Source organism: Triticum aestivum, chromosome 5D, assembly GCF_018294505.1.
Source record: "Triticum aestivum cultivar Chinese Spring chromosome 5D, IWGSC CS RefSeq v2.1, whole genome shotgun sequence".
Lineage (NCBI taxonomy): Eukaryota > Viridiplantae > Streptophyta > Magnoliopsida > Poales > Poaceae > Triticum > Triticum aestivum.
In genome coordinates, this window is record NC_057808.1 from 510,227,235 (window position 1) to 510,244,211 (window position 16,977).

A 16,977-nucleotide genomic window follows, 5' to 3' on the forward strand; every position below is an offset into this window, starting at 1 on the left:
CCGCCTACAACAAGAACCGCACCCCCCCCCCCAACGCAGCCCGACCTTCCTCTTCTCCCTAGAAATCACCGCCCTCTGCCTCCTCCTCCCTACGGGAGCTGCTGCTCCCTGCCTTTGCCACCCCGTGGATCTCGTAGTTGACTGCTGGTCTGCTGCCGGCGATGCGACAGCTCGTTGACTGTTGCCGACACTGCAAGCCGGGAGGAGGTAATGCAACAACTCGTCGACTGCTGCAGCGCGGCAAATGAGACGGGTGAAAGATCCTCGGCGCTGTGATGCAACACCCTTTGGCGTTGTCGGAGTTCCAAGAGGCGCCGTCGTGCTGGACGGAGGGCAGTGTCAGCGGCACTGCGGTGGTAAAGCTGCAATGCAACACGTGCGTTGCTGCGACCCGTCGATCTCGCCGCCGGCAGAAGCTTCAACGCAACATCCATGGGGTTGCGCCGGCGACAGAGCTGCGATGCAGTGCGTGTGCTTTTGCAAGTGGCAGACCTCACCAGCGGGGGAGCTGCAGTGCAGCGTGGATGGTGGTGCGACTCGGCGGATCTCACCCGCGACGGGGCTGCAATGCAGCCTGCAGCGACCCGGCGGATCTCACCGGCGACGGGGCTGCAATGTAGCGTGGATGGTGCTGCAATGAAGCTCGCTGGCGGGTTCCCTTGCGTCCATCCACCGCTCGCCGGCGGCTAGATGCTGCTGCTATGGGGCACTCGCGCGGTGGCTTCTCCGTGGTGCTGCAATGGAGCTTGTCGGCGGGTTCTGGGTGCTGCATCGCAGCGCTCGCCGGCGGCTAAATGCAGCGTTCGGCGATGCTATGGAACGCTGGCGGCGGCGGACAGGGATCAGGTGACATGCCTCTAGGCAGTCACGCCGTAACATACGGCCACCCATCCAGCGCTCATTCAGCATCCAACGGCCACCAGTGACCATTGCATGGAAACGCCTAGTCGCCTGCACTAGTACTAGTTTTTTTTTTCTTGCGGATACTAGTACTAGTTCTTTGTACTGGCAACAACAGCTATGCACTCATTAAAAAAAAGCAATGCACTTAGGGCATCTCCATCGGCAACCCGTAAAAATTCTTCCGCATCCGTCCATGAACAGGTGAGACCAGTCCGCGGACACGGATGCGAGAGGTCGGCATCCAACGCTAGCCGCATACATCCAACCAACAATTCAAACCAACCTCATGAAATTCGATCAGGATTTCATTCAAGTTCGAATATAATTTACATAAACAGGTCGATATTTCGACCGTTTAACTAAAAAACCTAAACCCTATATTTGACGACCACCTCGTACGCATGACCGCCCTGCCCTGCGCACCGCCGTTCTGTCGGTGCCGTCGTCGTCGTCATCGTGGAGGAGCCGCCCAGCTCATGATGCGTCGTGCGGTGTGCCTGTCGCGGCCACTGCCGACATGGCCTTCGGAGCACTGGTGGCGGCCTTGTCGCGACCGGCGTTGGCGAAGCAGTCGCTAAGCGACCACTCCTCGCCGTCAAGGCAGTGGCTATGCCTGGACGGACATCTCCGCGGTGGTCTCGGAGCGGTCGAGCGCCCATGCGGCGGCGAGGTCTGGGTCATTGCGGACCCACTCCGGCGCCACATTGCTCTTGGCGAACGCGGAGCGGTGACTGACATTGTGCCGGTCGTACCGAGCCGCGCGCTCCGCCTCGGACACGACGGCCCTCGAGCCCGAGGGAAACTCTATATCGGACGACCACCTCGTACGCATGACCGCCCTGCCTTGCCGCACCGCCGTCTCCGTCGGTGTCGTCGTCGTCGTTATCATGGTCCCTCCAGCGCGGTACAGTGCCAGAGGACCGCGACAGCCTTGTCCGATGGCTGCTTGCCGCTTGCGGAGGAGTCGCTCCGCTCCTGCTGCATTGTGTGGTGTGCCTGCCGCGGCCACTACCGACATGGCCTTCGGAGCCCTAAGAGCGGCCTTGCCGCGGCCGGTGTTGGTGAAGCAGTAGCTACGCGACCACTCCTCGCCGATTTTGATGAGCTCACCGTCAAGGCAGCGGCGACGTCTGCACGGTCGTCTCCGCGACGGTCGGTCGAGCTGTATGACACTCATTAGAGAAGTGAAAAATGATCTTGATCCAAAAATAGACCAGGCCATGACAGTGCATCTAGAATCAATACATGCCTCGCTGTATACTAAGTAGGCGTGGGTGGATACTCGACGGATTCTCGTACCGCATGCATGCGGGAGTAGTGTGAGAGCGGTGTACGGAGAACTACTAGTGTGGGCGTCTCCAGCAAAAAACTGCCAAGTGTTGGGTTTTTTCACTTTGATCATCGATGGCCGTTGGATGCTGAATGAGCGCTGGATGGGTGGCCGCATGTTACGGCGAACTGCCTAGAGGCATGTCACCTGATCTCTGTCCGGCGGCGGCTCCTTGTGCCGCGTTAGAGCGCTCACTGGCGACTATCCCTGCTGTGAGATCGAAGCTGAGGAAACGTGTGTGCGTTGACTTATCTACGAGCTGAGAGGAACAAATCGGACGGTGCGTCGGGCTAGATCAAACGGTCAACCAGGCGGTTTAATTATGGATACCGACTGATCCGTAGCAGCCACTCATTTTATATAGCTAGCTCTCGACCGACACATTATATTACCATGGTATTTGCCCCACGAGGCCATGGGCAAAAACACACCACGCACGCGCGCGATCTAGCCAGCCCTCACCAACCAACTCCAAATTAATCACCGTCGATCAATCACTTTGCCGCGCCACCCCACGTACCACTCTCTCTCGATCCATCACATTGTCACACCGCCGTATGCACCACTCCTTCTCGATCGATCCATCATGCTCCACTTGAACGCACTACACTTCTCTGCGTGCGTACGTGACATTTATACATAACCAATTCCCCAGGCACACCACATGTGACACGTACTACGTACGTACGTACGCAGCAGCAGCCAGCCATGGTTCTGGCGGCTCACCGTCGTGGCGCAGTGGCGGTGGCGCTGGTGGCGTGGATGGCAGTGGTTGCTCTGGCGGGCGCGGACTTGGCAGCGGACAGCAAGTTGTGCGCGGAGAAGCTGGCTGTGCTGGCGACGTGCTTGCCCGTCGTGGAGGCGACGGCGATGGTGCGTGCGCCGACGCCGAAGTGCTGCGCCGGGGTCCGGGGAGTTCTGGGTGACAGCAAGAAGTGCCTGCGCGACGAGGCTACAGTGCCTGTGCAGTCACGGTGCTCCTCAAGGCGGGTGCTTGTTGGCGCTGCTCCGGCCCCGGCGACCTTGGGTCCGCGTCTCTCCAGTGCCCATGGCCGCTGGTGTCCTCTGCCGGGCAGCTACATCCTCACTGACCCAGCAGTTGCGTCCTTTCGAGCTCGCTTGGCTCACTGACGTCCTGACGGCTATGGCCACGGCAGCTCGGATCTGCGTCCCTCCAGTTCTAGCTCGCCGGCGTCGCTGATAGCCATCGCCCCACCCTCCTCGTGGTTTGCTCGGCTGGCTACCCTGCTCTATACATCTTAAAGCCTTCCCTTTGGCCAGATCCAATGCTCGTGGGTCCGGAGGCAGTGCCACCCTCCAACGGCAGGTGCAGCCCTGCCAATCGCCTTCTGACATGGTGGCTTCGACTAGTGTTGGCTTCCTCATCTTCGACTCCAGATTTGGCGGCTATGGGATCGCTCATCTTTTGGCCGGGGCGAAATCCCTGCCCGGCTTGCCGGTGCTGGCAGCGGCGGCGTCTGCGGATGTCGCTACCTTCTTGAAGGCGTTGTCAAGGCCCTCCTCCGGACCGGATGGCGATGGCGTCACGGCGTCGTATTCCTTCTTGAAGGCGCTATCTTGCTCGCTCGCGGTGTCCCCGATTTTGGTTTTCGCAATGTTGGTATTCTCGCTGGTTCGACTTGGCCGCTCTTGGTTCAGGCTTGGTAGGTCTAGCTGCGTTGTATCCTTTGTTTGGGTCGAGCATCCTTTGTCTCCCTGCTCAGGGCACCATGTTCACGCCTGTCTGCATCCGTGTCATGTGATGTATTCCTCTCTGTACTCATTCTATTCCTTCTATCAATGCAATGATACGCAAACTTTGCGTATTCGAGATAATAAAGAACAGACACAAAGGAAACAGAATATATCCAGGAGCCGAAATTTACGCAGAATACATAGGACCATATATGCTCTCACCTGACAAGTTTAGGGTGCCGATCGTTAATTTGGGGAGTTGATGGACTAAACTACTCCTGTGTGCTAAGTTCTTATAGCGTGGGCGTCATTTGCTCATAATGACAACAAGCCAACAGGAATAGTAACTTGCAATTCCCAACAAATTAACATCTGGACCGGGACATCTTGAAGCCTTGACTTGCACAAAAGTGAGTAATCTAACCTAACCAAGACAACATGCATAGAACCATAGCAAGATACCATCAGCAGTCAGTTAACGAAAGGTAATATCCGGAGTACAGATAAAATGACCTGAGTTCTAGTTTTTCTATTGGTCTCTTACTAGTCAAGCCGCTTCTAGCCAAGAGAATTCACCTTGTTGTGTACCAGAACGGGACGCCACGCCATGACATAGGGATAGAAAGAATCACAGTTGGAGATAGGCAGACCTTCTTCAGCTTCTGTGTTTCAATGCAGAAGGAGAGGAACCAAGAAGTTGGACGTGATGGCCTGTAGGTAGACAAATACACAATGCCACCGATGATGGCCACGACCTCCAGTACATGGTTTTCAAATAGGGAACTTGGTAGCTTCAATTCACCAATCGCATCCAGCATCCATTTGTCTGTAACTCTGTATACGGCATCCATTTGTCGGCTCTCCGGACCCAAACTTTAAGCATGAGATCATCTGCCCAGGCGACACAGAGCTTTGCATCACTGGTCTCACCGACCCTGAAACCCACTTGCCTTTCCATAAGGTCAACTCCATCGCGCGACCCCATCTTGTCCGCCCCCGTCCGTTTGGGGTAAAACGGACAAACCGGACGGCCCAGCGCGCGGGCGTAAACGGACTTTTGTCCGTTTTCTGTCCGCTTTCGACCCATCCCCGGCCCAAGTTTGCGCCGCTTTTGGGGTGAAACGGACAGCACGCGGACACGCGGGCCGTCTGCAACGTGGATGAATACTTGCTGTTTTCTCGATTTTTGATCGGATTTTTTGGCGGCATGGCCAAGCGGTAAGGCAGGGTAACTCATCCAGAAATTTATTTACCTGTTCAATTTCTAACGAATCAAGATATCCTCTTGTTCCGGTATAAATAGTAGCTATCTGCTCTTCCACTCGTGTCCTTCCCAGGCCCGCCCGTCGGTGGCACAGGGGCGCCTTTTTTATCCGGCCCCCTCCTCCCTCCGGTCGCACGCCCTCCATTCTTCTCCACTCTTCCCCACTCTTCCCTCGCCGCCGCCACCGCCGCCGCTGCCATTGTAGCTATGCAGCTCGGACGCGCGCTCGCCCAGCCCCTTCCCCTCGGTGCCCGCGAGCTACCCAACCACATCCACCTGATTTGCGCACCCGCCGGCCGGATTTGGGGCGGATCCGGTCGGTCTTGAGCTCGCCCGGCTGTGGGAGGCCGCGCCGTGCCATGGACTGGCCGGGCACCGGGCCGAAAGGCCCTGGCAGGGCCGCAAGGCCACATGCAGGCAGTGGCTCCTCCTCTAGCCGCTCGGATCTACACCGTCGGTGGTCCGCCGGCAGATACACGAATGGCGGGCGGCCTGGCTCGGTGCTAGCCCAAAAGCTCGTCGGCGCACCATTGCCGCTCATTAAGTGCGACCACTGCCCAAAGAAGGTCGTGCGCCGTGTGTCTACAACGCCGAAACATCCCGGATGGGTGTTCATCAAGTGCTTAAACGATGGGGTATGTGCTCTTTTTAGTTTCGGTTTGTGCTCCAGATTTGACTAGTTGTGCTAACTTCAAATTTTGTTATGTAAAATGGATGCAAGTTTTGCTATTGGGAAGAAGAGTACATCTATATATTGATAGAGCGCAATTTAGTAGATGTTCGTGCACTTTTAGCTAGCATAGAGGCTGTAGATGAGACAAGTGCACTTGTTGCTAGATTAGAGGCTAGCCACGAGACTAGATGCGAGGAAGCAGCCTCTACTTCTTTAGGCTCGAAGAAGAAGAAAGAAACACGCAAGATGGAGGCGGCTCCTCCAGAGATCAACAATGAATGCATCGGGAAGGCACTAATCCAACTTACAGGAGCAGTTACGGAAGTTGGACATCTTCTAAAATGTATTCTTGTGGTTCTTGTTTTCTTTGGTCTTACTTTTCTAGTTAAAATTTGGTGATGTATTCTCATGTACCAAAAAATGAATGAAGAAAAAATTTAAGGGCTTGCAAAGAAAATGGTATGCGGACAAGATGCGGCCAGGATGTGTCCGTGCGTTGGGCGCACGGCCACCGCATCCCAGAAACTGCCCAGACATGACCGCATTGCCCTACCTAAACGGACAAAATCCGGACAAAGCGGATGTCCGTTTGGGTCGTGCGGTGGAGTTAGCCTAAGCGGCGGCTGATCGATCCGGGAGAATTGCAGTGTTGCGGTGTTCAGTACATGAATAGCTGCAGATGCCCAGTAGACACACCCGTTGACTAGCGTGCCCTTTTCGTCGGCCTGCAGCTGCAGGCTCCCTGCTTCTGGGGAGATCTGCCCTAGCGACCCGTACTGCCCTACTTTCCATGCAGATGCAGATCACGCGTAGCGACCGGCGATCCTCTTCGGAGGTGACCACGTGGAACTCAACCTCGGCGTCTTCAGGCTCTTCGCACATCTCTTGGAACGGCGCTGAGAAGAGATGCAGGCCCCGCCCGAGTGGGTCGTAGATGGCCGCCCGCTGGGTGAGCATGTGAAAGAGAACCACGTACCTATCGCGCGCGGCACCCGGTCATCGACCATCCGGGGCCGTCGTCTTCTTGTTCGTCCTCGAGGACCCGGGTGAGGAAGACGTCGGCGCCGCGGACGGCCGCGGCGTGGTCCGGGTCGGACCGGCAGCGGACGGGCACGAAGGCGGGCATGGCGGGACCGTATGTTTCGAGGTAGACGCCCAGGAGCGGGGCCGGGTGGAGGTCGCAGAAGCAGCGGCGGAACGCGAGGGACGAACGGACGGCATGGAGGAAGGTGGGGCAGCTGAGCGCAGCGCGGACGAGGGTCGGGAGGGAGGGCAGGCGGAGGAACACCTCGCGCAGGAGGTCGTCACCGAGGGCGCATATGGTGGTGGGACCGGAGTTTTTCTTCGACGACGACGGCAGCTCGCTCGATGCCATGCCGATCGGCGGCGGCTGTTTGGGAGGCCACGGGACAATGGGGAATCGGAGCATCTCGAACAGACCTTCCTTCCCCAACAGGGTATTAGAGCATGCTTAGCAGATCCGGTAAATCGTACGCCGGAGCAGTACCCTAAATCTTTTTTTTCGGGCTTTACTTTAACATCAACTTTTTTAAGTTTATTTGAATCCAATCCAAATGATAAGGGGCACACATGTGGCACGAAGCACTCCGGACTGACGTTTTTAACAAATAAGTTGCCATTCAAAAAGAAAAAAGCAAACAAAAAAAAACTAAAACTTGCCATCCAAAAAAGTTGTCATGCTCGACAACTAAATATGTCATCTTCGTGTTACTAATCTTGCCATTAAAAATGTTTGACCTTGCTATATGTTCATGTCACACGTGTCGCACTTATCAGGGTCCTATTTTAACATCAATCAGAAATTCATATAAATAGATACACTACATCGAATTATCGTGTCGCAATAGTTCACATATTGCGCAATATAATAGGAAGCAAATTTGTTCATAAAAATATGCAATCAAACGACATTAAACATGATGAAATCAAAAAACATTAATGTTGCCAAGATCGTTGCCATAACCACCTGCCATAGCACCACCATCATCATCAACTTTGACCGAAGAATGATCACCACCATTGCCGGAAGCACCACCACCATTAACTTCATTGGCCGAAACACCACCACCATCAACTCCATTGCCCAAAGCACCATCACCTCCATTTCCGAAAGCTCCACCACCACCACCTCCATTGACAAAACCACCATCACCTCCATTGTCAAAACCTCCAGCACCACCACCTCCATTGCCGAAACCACTACCACGTCCATTGCCGAAACCGGCACCACCTCACATGGGTTTCCAAATACTTGGCCAACATAGTTTCCTTGACCTTCACCATGTCATTTATTAGCTCCCTCAAACCAGATGCATCGGTCGACACCCTATCTTTGTCCAACTTTCTTCCATCGGCCTTACCCTTGTTTCTTCCTCCCTTTGGTGCATCATCACTATCATCATCGTCTTCCAAGTTAACGAGTGCACCTTTCTTTGGAGGAGCTTTATTATCCCTCAACTTCCATTTCTCACTATTATTAAGCAAGAGCCAACAATGATAGAGCATGAATCTAACCTCGGCTTCGGGGATATGCCCTCCTCTTCTCTCTTGACCTTTCCGCTCCACTTCCGTCTCATCCTCTTCCTCTCTACACCCTATCCCCTCCCCTCCAGCATGGCCGGGAATGGATCCGATAGTGAATCGGACACCATCGACTCGGAGAAGCTAACCGTAGACTCCTCGAGCTTGTTGGCGCTGAATAAGGAGGAGCTAGCGTTCCTTATTGCCCTTCGTCGATCATGGATGGACCGTGGTGGGAGCTTCTTGTCCATGGCATCGTTGGCAGCCCGGGTGGGTAAGTACAACTCTGTGGCTCCCGACGCGGTCCTTGTCTTCCTCGGTCCGGCGGCACGGGGACTAGTGGTGCCTGGCACCGCCAGCAGGCACTCCTCCTGGACGTTGTTGTGTGCTTGTGCCCGCAAGGCGGCCGGAGTATGAGGGCCGCGCTTATCAATGTGCAAGGCGGAGGCGGTCTTGTAGATCCGAGCCTGAGCCCCCCCCCCCCCCTAGCGATGATGACGAGGCCCTCCACGACGCCATCCACCACTCCTACACGTCCGCGGAGACGGACGCCTCCGACGTCACTGGAAAAATGCGGCGGCGCTCCACATCAGGCCGAGCAGACCCATCGGTTGGCGATGCAGAGGGCGGTGGCGACAGAGAGAGACGCAAGGCTCGTGACGGAGCAGAATCGCGCTGCCTGGTGCATGGCGGGGATCATCTCCTCCCCCTCCTCGGACAACGACACGACGGAACGATGATGCTCCGCTTGTAGCAAACGGCTACGCCGAGGACAGCCGTCGTTCCCCAAAATCCCAAGGGGAAGCATGCAGTGAGGAAGTGGTGAAATCCGCTGCTCTCTCTTTGTTTAAATCATTATCTATTGTCAGTTATGTGGTGAACTTTGACATGCCCTTTTACATCGGATTGTAGTAACTTTTAATCCTCTATGTATGTCGGATTGATATGTTTATATGTTCTATCTATGTCGGATTGATATGTTCATCCGTCCGATATAGGTATAGTTTATGTAGTTTGCGTGGGTTTGTACGGATTTGCGAAGGACAAATGGGGTGTGGCTGCGGAGTGGGGCAAATGGGTCTGCCCGGTAACCTCCAGCAGACGCGTTCGGACGCGTCCACTGGCGTGTCGGCCCCAAGTTAGGTAACCACGGCTGTAGATGCTCTTTACAGATTTTATATAGCTAGCTCGACCGACACATTACATTACCATGGTATTTACTTAAAAAGGAAAATTACCATGGTGTTTGCCCCACGAGTCCATGGGCAAAAACACGCCACGCTATAGCCAAGCCAGCCACCTCGCCAACAACCAACTCCAAATTATTAATCGCCCTCGATCAATCACTTTGCCACACCACCGTACGTACCACTCTCTCTCGATCCATCATATTGTCACACCGCGCGCCGTATACACGACTCTCTCTCCATCGATCCATCATACTCCACTTGTACGTACTACACATCTCTACGTGCGTACGTAGCATCTATACATAACCAAGTCCCCAGACACACCAGGTGTGAGACGTGCGCGTACACAGCAGCCATGGCTCTGCCGGCTCGCCGTCGTGGCGCAGTAGCGGTGGCGCTGGTGGCGTTGATGGCGGCAGTTGGTCTGGCGGGCGCGGACTTCGCGTCGGACAGCAAGATGTGCGCGGAGAAGCTGGCTGTACTGGCGACGTGCTTGCCCGTCGTGGACGCGACGGCGACGGCGCATGCGCCGACGCCGGACTGCTGCTCCGGGCTCCGGGAAGTTCTGGGTGACAGCAAGAAGTGCCTGTGCGTGCTGATCAAGGACCGCGACGACCCGGCCATCGGGATCAAGGTCAACGTCACCCGCGCCATGGACCTCCCCTCCGCCTGCTCCGTCCCCGCCGTCCTCTCCGACTGCCCCAGTACGTACTGCTTGATCCCATCAGCCGGCCGGTGCTGCGCCACCGTGCTAAATTGCTAACTTTTGTTTGGTGAGGATTTTGACTGGACGGAGCATTAACCGTGTGTGGTGCACGCAGAGCTTCTTCACATCTCGCCGGACTCCAAGGAGGCGGAGATCTTCAAGCAGTACGCGATTCACGAGGGCAAGAACGCCACCGCCGGTAAAACGGAGTAGTACCCAGTTGACGACTGTACATGAATCTTCCTTATGCAGGATTAGTACAGTAGTATATCAACTCAGAACTGTGCACGAATCTTCTCCATATAACAGATCGAACTACGAACCACATGCACTGTCGTGTAGTATATAACTTTCTCGTACGCCTTGCCCGTGGCTGGTTGCAGGGACCGCCGGCGGCAAGCACACCGATGCGGTGTCCGGTGAAGGGAGGCACACGGCGGTTGTCTTCGCCGTCGTCGTGTCGGGGCTGCTCACCTCCATCTTTGTTCTCGCCTGATAATAGGCTGGATGCAATGCATATCCAGATTCCAGAGAGACCAACCTACTGGAAGGTGTACGTACGTATGATTGTGCTGGGCTGGGCTGCGTAATTTACATCCTGGGCCTTAAGTTTGCTGAAACAGAGGGTTCATTGTTTGATTTCTGTGTTGTGCTTAAAAAAAATCGATTGCTGTGTGTAGTGAGTGGGTTGTCAAAAAGAAAACATTCATGTTGCAACTTTACTCTAAAAAAAAGTTGATGTTACAACGAGCAAATGTCCGGCCGAAATTTCATGTCATAAAGTTGATTATGACCGAACTCAGTTTCTCTCATGTTTCAGCTGAATTTTCGCACATTTTGAGTTCCTACTACTAATATTTCACAGTGAAACTAGCAATTCTGAAGGAAATTATACAACAATCGGACAATGGTAGAATAAGCAACAGATGGGAGTATGGAGCCTCAGTGTTGTCATGAATCATTTTACACTACCAACAATTGTACCGGGATCGCATACCCACGCCCAAGTTGCTCACAGACACAAAACCCCACCCTTACCCATGCCAACATGCACAAAAATCTGCTCATGCCCGTACCCTCCAGGTAACCATATGCCGGATGGGTGCAGCTTAGCACTAGCAGTAAACAAAATTATACTTCATCGATAGCAAATTGAAGAGAAATAAGTTATTTAAATTCAGTTTCTTCGTAAATTCATAGTGGACAAGCTGACAATCAGAAACGTGAGTAGATAACATGACTAGGTTCACCCAGCTGATAGCACATAACATGAAGCAGCCAAGGAGTAAGCACAATTGCGCAAATAGGGGGGTGTCTGACCCCTGCTCGCACCCCCCCTGTCTCCGCCTCTGCACACAGGAACAAGAATCCAGAGACCAAAGTGGATAAGCGAGCACCAGCGAAGCCACGTCGACATAATACAGGAACATATATGCACTAGCAAAGCAATGGGCGTGGAACACATAGGACCATATATGCTCTAACCTGCCAAGTTTAGGGTGTCGATCGTTAATACTGGGAGTTGATGGACTAAACTACTGGTGTCTGCCAAGTTTTTATACCACGGGCATCATTTGCTCATAATGATAACAAGCCAGCGGAAATAATAACTTGCAATTCCCAACAACACCTGGACTGGACCTGGACATCTTGAATTCTTGACTTACACGTAGCAAAGATATCATCGTCAGTCAGATAACAAAACGTAATATCCGTAGTGCCGATAAAATTACCTGAGTTCTAGTTTTTTTACTCCTCTGACTAGTCAAGCCACTTCTAGGCTTCTAGCCAAGAGAGTTCACCTTGTTGCATACAGAAGAGGAGGCCACGCCATCAAATAGGGATAGAAAAAATCAGAGTTGGTGATAGGGCAGACCTTGTTCAGCTTCTCTGTTTCAGTGCAGAAGGATAGCAACCAGCAAGCACTGGGACTCGATGCCTCGTAGGCAGACAAATACACGATGCCACCGATGATTGCCTTAACCTCCAGTACAGGGTCTTCATCTAAACATGGCACCTCCAATTCACGGATCTCATCCAGCATCGATTTGTCTGTGTCCGGCATCCAATTGTCGACACCGGCGGCGGTGGCTCTCCAGACCCAAACCTTAAGCAGTAGATCAGTTGCCCAGGCGACACAGAGCTTTCCATCACTGGTCTCGCCGACCTTGACACCCTTGTAGTAGCTGTGTTGCATATGCGGCGGCGGATCCATCCGGGAGAAGTGCAGTGTCGCGGTGTTGAGCACATGGATATTGTCTGCAGATGCCCAGTAGACACACCCGTTGACAAGCGTACCATTGCCTCTTGCCGTCAGCTGCAGGCTCCCCGCTTCTGGGGAGATCTGCCACTCCCTGCTGTCCGCGGAGAAGAGAGCGACCTTGGCTGCTCTCCTTTCCTTGCAGATGCAGAGCAAGCGGAGCGACCGGCGGTCCTCTTGGGAGGTGAGGACGTGGAACTCAACCTCGGCCACTTCGGGGTCTTCTGCGCAGATCTCTGCGTGCGGCGGTGAGAGAAGATGCAGGCCCCGCGTGAGGGGGTCGTAGACGGCCGCCCGCTTGGTGAGCAGGTGGCAGAGAAGCACGTACCCATCGCGGCACTCCGTCATCAACCATCCGGGGCCGTCGACGTATCCGACTTCCAATTCGTCTTCGCCTCCGCCTTCTTCTTCGTCTTCGGGGACCCGGGTGAGGAAGACGTCGGCGCGGCGGACGGCCGCGGCGTGGTCCGGGTCGGACCGGCGGCGGACGGGCACGAAGGCGGGCATGGCGGGCCCGTAGATGTCGAGGAAGACGCCCAGGAGCGGGGCCGGGTGGAGGTCGCGGAAGCGGCGGCGGAACGCGGGGGACGAGCGGACGGCGTGGAGGAAAGCGGGGCAGGTTAGCGCGGCGCGGACGAGGGTCGGGAGGGAGGGCAGGCGGAGCAACACCTCGCGCAGGAGGTCGTCGCCGAGGGCGCATATGGTGGTCGGAGTGGATTTCTTCCGCGACGGCGGCAGCTCACTGGAGGCCATGGGGATCGGCGGCTCGGGAGGCCACGGACAATGGGGAATCAGGGGCTGCTCGCTCGTTCCAGAGTTAATGGGCGCAAAGTCATCTCCAGGAGCTGGTCTTGCCACCATTGAGCAAGTGACACCACATCTAGCTCAAATCTTTTTTTTACCGATGGCCAGAGGTACCGGTGAAGCATCCACCCTTGGTCTAGTTTATGATTTGTGCAGTTTGATGGCCCACGTCATTGTATCTTAGTGAATTCTAACTTTGCCTGTCTGTATCCATTACCGTCCCATCATGTGTATCCCACCTATGCATGCATGAGATATCCACTCTCTACTGCAAATGCACGAAAGCGATACATCTGTCTTATCTATCATCCTGTAAATTCATGGCATTTTGACATTGTCGGTCGTTTATATCTTTTAAACAGTCATTTTGTTTTTGAAATATTTTATATATTTGAACTCCTGACACTAAGATCTTTAGAACAAGATCAATATTGGATAGATTTCAAACACATTTAAATTTTACGTCTAATTTCACACATATTCCAGCGAAATTTGTTAGTCGAAATGAGTGAAAATATGTGAAACGTGATCTTTCAAACATCTGAATTTGATTATTTCAATGCATGAAATTGAATATTTCAAATATATGAAATGGTATTTTCTTAAACTTTATGAAACATATTTCAAACTTATTTGAATTTCAGGGAAATCATTTTTTGGAACATAGTGAAATTGGATTTGTACTGGTGTAATTATAACGTAACTTTTCATTGAAATTAGTGAAATATGTTTTTTAAAATGAGTGAAATATGTTTTTTGAAATCAGTGAAATCATTTGAAATAAGTGAAATATGGTCAAAATTTGAGTGAAATATGTTTTTCAAATGAGTGAAATCTATTTTCTAAAACGAGTGGAATTTTTTTATGAAACTTATTTCAATGTTTTTGTCAAGTTTGCTTATTCCGGTGTGTGAAAAGATGTGAAACTGGTTATTTACAAAATATGAAACTTATATTTGTCAACATGTGAAAGTTATTTTACTCAACTTATTTAAATTTCAGGAAAATCAGCTTTTGGAACTAGTTATTTCAAACATGTGAAACCTATTATTTCAAAGCTTTCTTACAATAAGTGAAATATGTTTTATGAAGTGAGTGAAATTGTTTTTGGAAATAATTGAAGTATATTTTTTGAAACAATCGAAATTAGTAAATCGAAGTGACTGAAATCAAGTTTTATTGCAAAACATGTGAAATCTGTCTCGTAATAATTGAAATATTTTTTATATGAGTGAAATGAGTTTTATGTGAAATGGATTCTGAAATTGGAATTATATTTTTTGCGAAACATATTTTAATGTCTTTGTCAAGTTTGCTTATTCCAGTATGTGAAAAGATGTCAAATTGGTTATTTACAAAATGTGAAACTTACATTTGTCGACATATGAAAGTTATTTCACTCAACTTATTAAAATTTCAGGGAAATCATTTTTTGGAACTGAGTGAAATTGGGTTTTGAATTTAACTGAAAGATAACTAATCATTGAAATGTCAAATGTTGAGAACTATTTTTGAAATTAGTGAAATCCATTATCTAAAATGATTGAAATTAGTGGATTTTTTTGATATAAGTGAAATTTATGTTTTGAATTGAGTGATATCTGTTTTTTTTAAATCAGTGAAATTAAAACTAGTTCAAATGTATCCAAAATTGATCTTGTTCTCAAGATCTTGTGTAACATTCCAATTATCAATTTGGATGTTATACATAGGTTATCATATGCATATCATATTTTATTTTGCATTTTGGTAGTAATCCTAGAAATCTTAAGCAACTCAAGGATCCACGGAGAGAGTTGGGGATTTCATAATTTTCATATTTGAAAATTTCTCAAATTTGAAAAGAGGATCATTTTGGTTTTATTAAATTTTCTCTCCGAATATTTCAAATATCAAAATAAAAGAGAGAAGATAATACGACTTATTCAAAAAGAGAGAAATATTGGAGGAAATTTTTTGAAATCAAATAAATATTATATTTGGATTTTATTCAAGATTTTATTTGAATTATAAAAATATGCATTTTTCAAAATTGCATTTTTAGGCCAGAAAAATGTTCACTTTGTTTTAAATATTTTATTTAGACGGTGAAAATTGTTTTTGGCATTTTTAGAATTTATTTTATTTTATTAGGATTTTTGTTTTTTGGTGGAATTTATTTAAAAAAAAGTTCCCCGGACCGATTGGGCCGAAACCCAGCCGGCCCAACTCCCGCGCGCCGCCGCCTTCCCCGCCGCCGTGCCGCGCACGGACGCCAAGGGGGGTCCGAGCCGGACTCCTCCCCGGGCCGGCACCTTCCCCAAGCCAATGCCCCCCGCCCCTTTATATACGTCCGACCCCAGACCCTCCCCTCCAAGTCGCCGCTGCACCCCGCAGCCCGCCGGAGCCGCGCTGCCGCCTCCTCCCGCTGCAGCCGCCGCCGCCCCGGACCCCGCGCCACGCCGCCGCACCCCGCAGCCCCACCGGAGCCGGCGCCCCGCCCGACGCCTCCGCCGCCGTTGACCGCCGCCCGTTGGCTGTTATAGAAACCGCTCGATTCGCCGGTTTGTTCGGTTTTTTCGGTTTTTGGTCTAGATCGGTTTTTTGTATTAGGGTTAGGGTTTTCTCGGTTTTTTCGATCGGATCTAGTTAGCGAACGTTCACTCGAACGACTTTGCTAGCGAACACGTTCGTTCGTTTGGGTCTGTTAGCGAACGTTCGTTCGTTAGTCTTTTATTTTTATTGTTTTGTCAAACAGGGACCTACCCATGATTATTTTTATCGCAGATTAGCCCATGATCTTCAAACCCTCGTAACTTTTTAACCGTTCGTCCAAATACATTGAAGCCAACGCCAAAATCTTCGTCTCGAACCCTTCTTTCCAGTTAACCAACTAGAACATGGTTTTGACAAATTAAAATTTGGTTTCAAGCAGATTTGTTTTCAAAATTTCTTTTGATCGTAGTTTCAGTTCCGTAGCTCCGATTCGATTGATTCTTTTTGCAAATCGAAGCTCTTCAGTTGAATTTCAGTTGGGATCTTTTTATCTGAGTTTTACCCTTGCATCTATGCTTGAGTGCTTATGTGTGCTATTGTTTGTTTGCGATAGAATTTCCAGAGTATGAAGCGTGATACTATGAGTCACTAGGGTTTGCAGATCGTCAGCAAGGCAAGTAACACTTTGATCATATCCCTTTATTACCCAGTTTTTATGCATTAGTTTCAACCCTCAAACATTGCATGAGTAGGATTGATAACATGTGGGTATTGGGAAGTAGTAGTTGAGGTAGTACCTATTGCCCTTTTTATTCAAACCCTGGGAGTTACTTCTACGTTATGCTTATATTGCTATGCTATGCTCGTAGACGTGGATTGGTTTGAGTGATTCATGACAGTTGTGAGTATTATTATGAACTAAGGGTTTATTTAAGGTGGCTACTTTAACACACATCTGGGTGGATTGTTTGTGGGAACCTGGGGAATCCAGTGTTGTCCAAGGAGATCCTGGGGAATCCGTGTGATTTTCCTATGGTTTGCCACCCAGGCTCAAAAGGATCATAAGATTGTTCATGCTAGAAACTTCCGTGTGCAGCCACAAGCCATTATGGGCTTTAGCATAGTTGATTATGTCG

The 16,977-nt window shown here is 50.9% G+C and overlaps 2 protein-coding genes and 1 pseudogene across 2 annotated transcripts; 1 reads left to right on the plus strand and 2 right to left on the minus strand.

The window, feature by feature from the left end:
• Positions 1-3,652: 3,652 nt before the first annotated feature.
• Positions 3,653-8,074, minus strand: LOC123121054 (uncharacterized; annotated as a pseudogene).
• A 1,836-nt stretch (positions 8,075-9,910) lies between these two features.
• LOC123123319 (non-specific lipid transfer protein GPI-anchored 13) lies at positions 9,911-11,109 on the plus strand. The gene is made up of 3 exons (XM_044543807.1): positions 9,911-10,300; positions 10,418-10,501; positions 10,686-11,109. Exons 1-3 carry the CDS (start codon positions 9,952-9,954, stop codon positions 10,796-10,798), a joined length of 546 nt encoding a protein of 181 aa, XP_044399742.1. The 5' UTR covers positions 9,911-9,951; the 3' UTR covers positions 10,799-11,109.
• A 605-nt stretch (positions 11,110-11,714) lies between these two features.
• LOC123123317 (uncharacterized) lies at positions 11,715-13,599 on the minus strand. Its single transcript, XM_044543806.1, has one exon. It carries the CDS (start codon positions 13,421-13,423, stop codon positions 12,101-12,103), a length of 1,323 nt encoding a protein of 440 aa, XP_044399741.1. The 5' UTR covers positions 13,424-13,599; the 3' UTR covers positions 11,715-12,100.
• Positions 13,600-16,977: the final 3,378 nt, after the last annotated feature.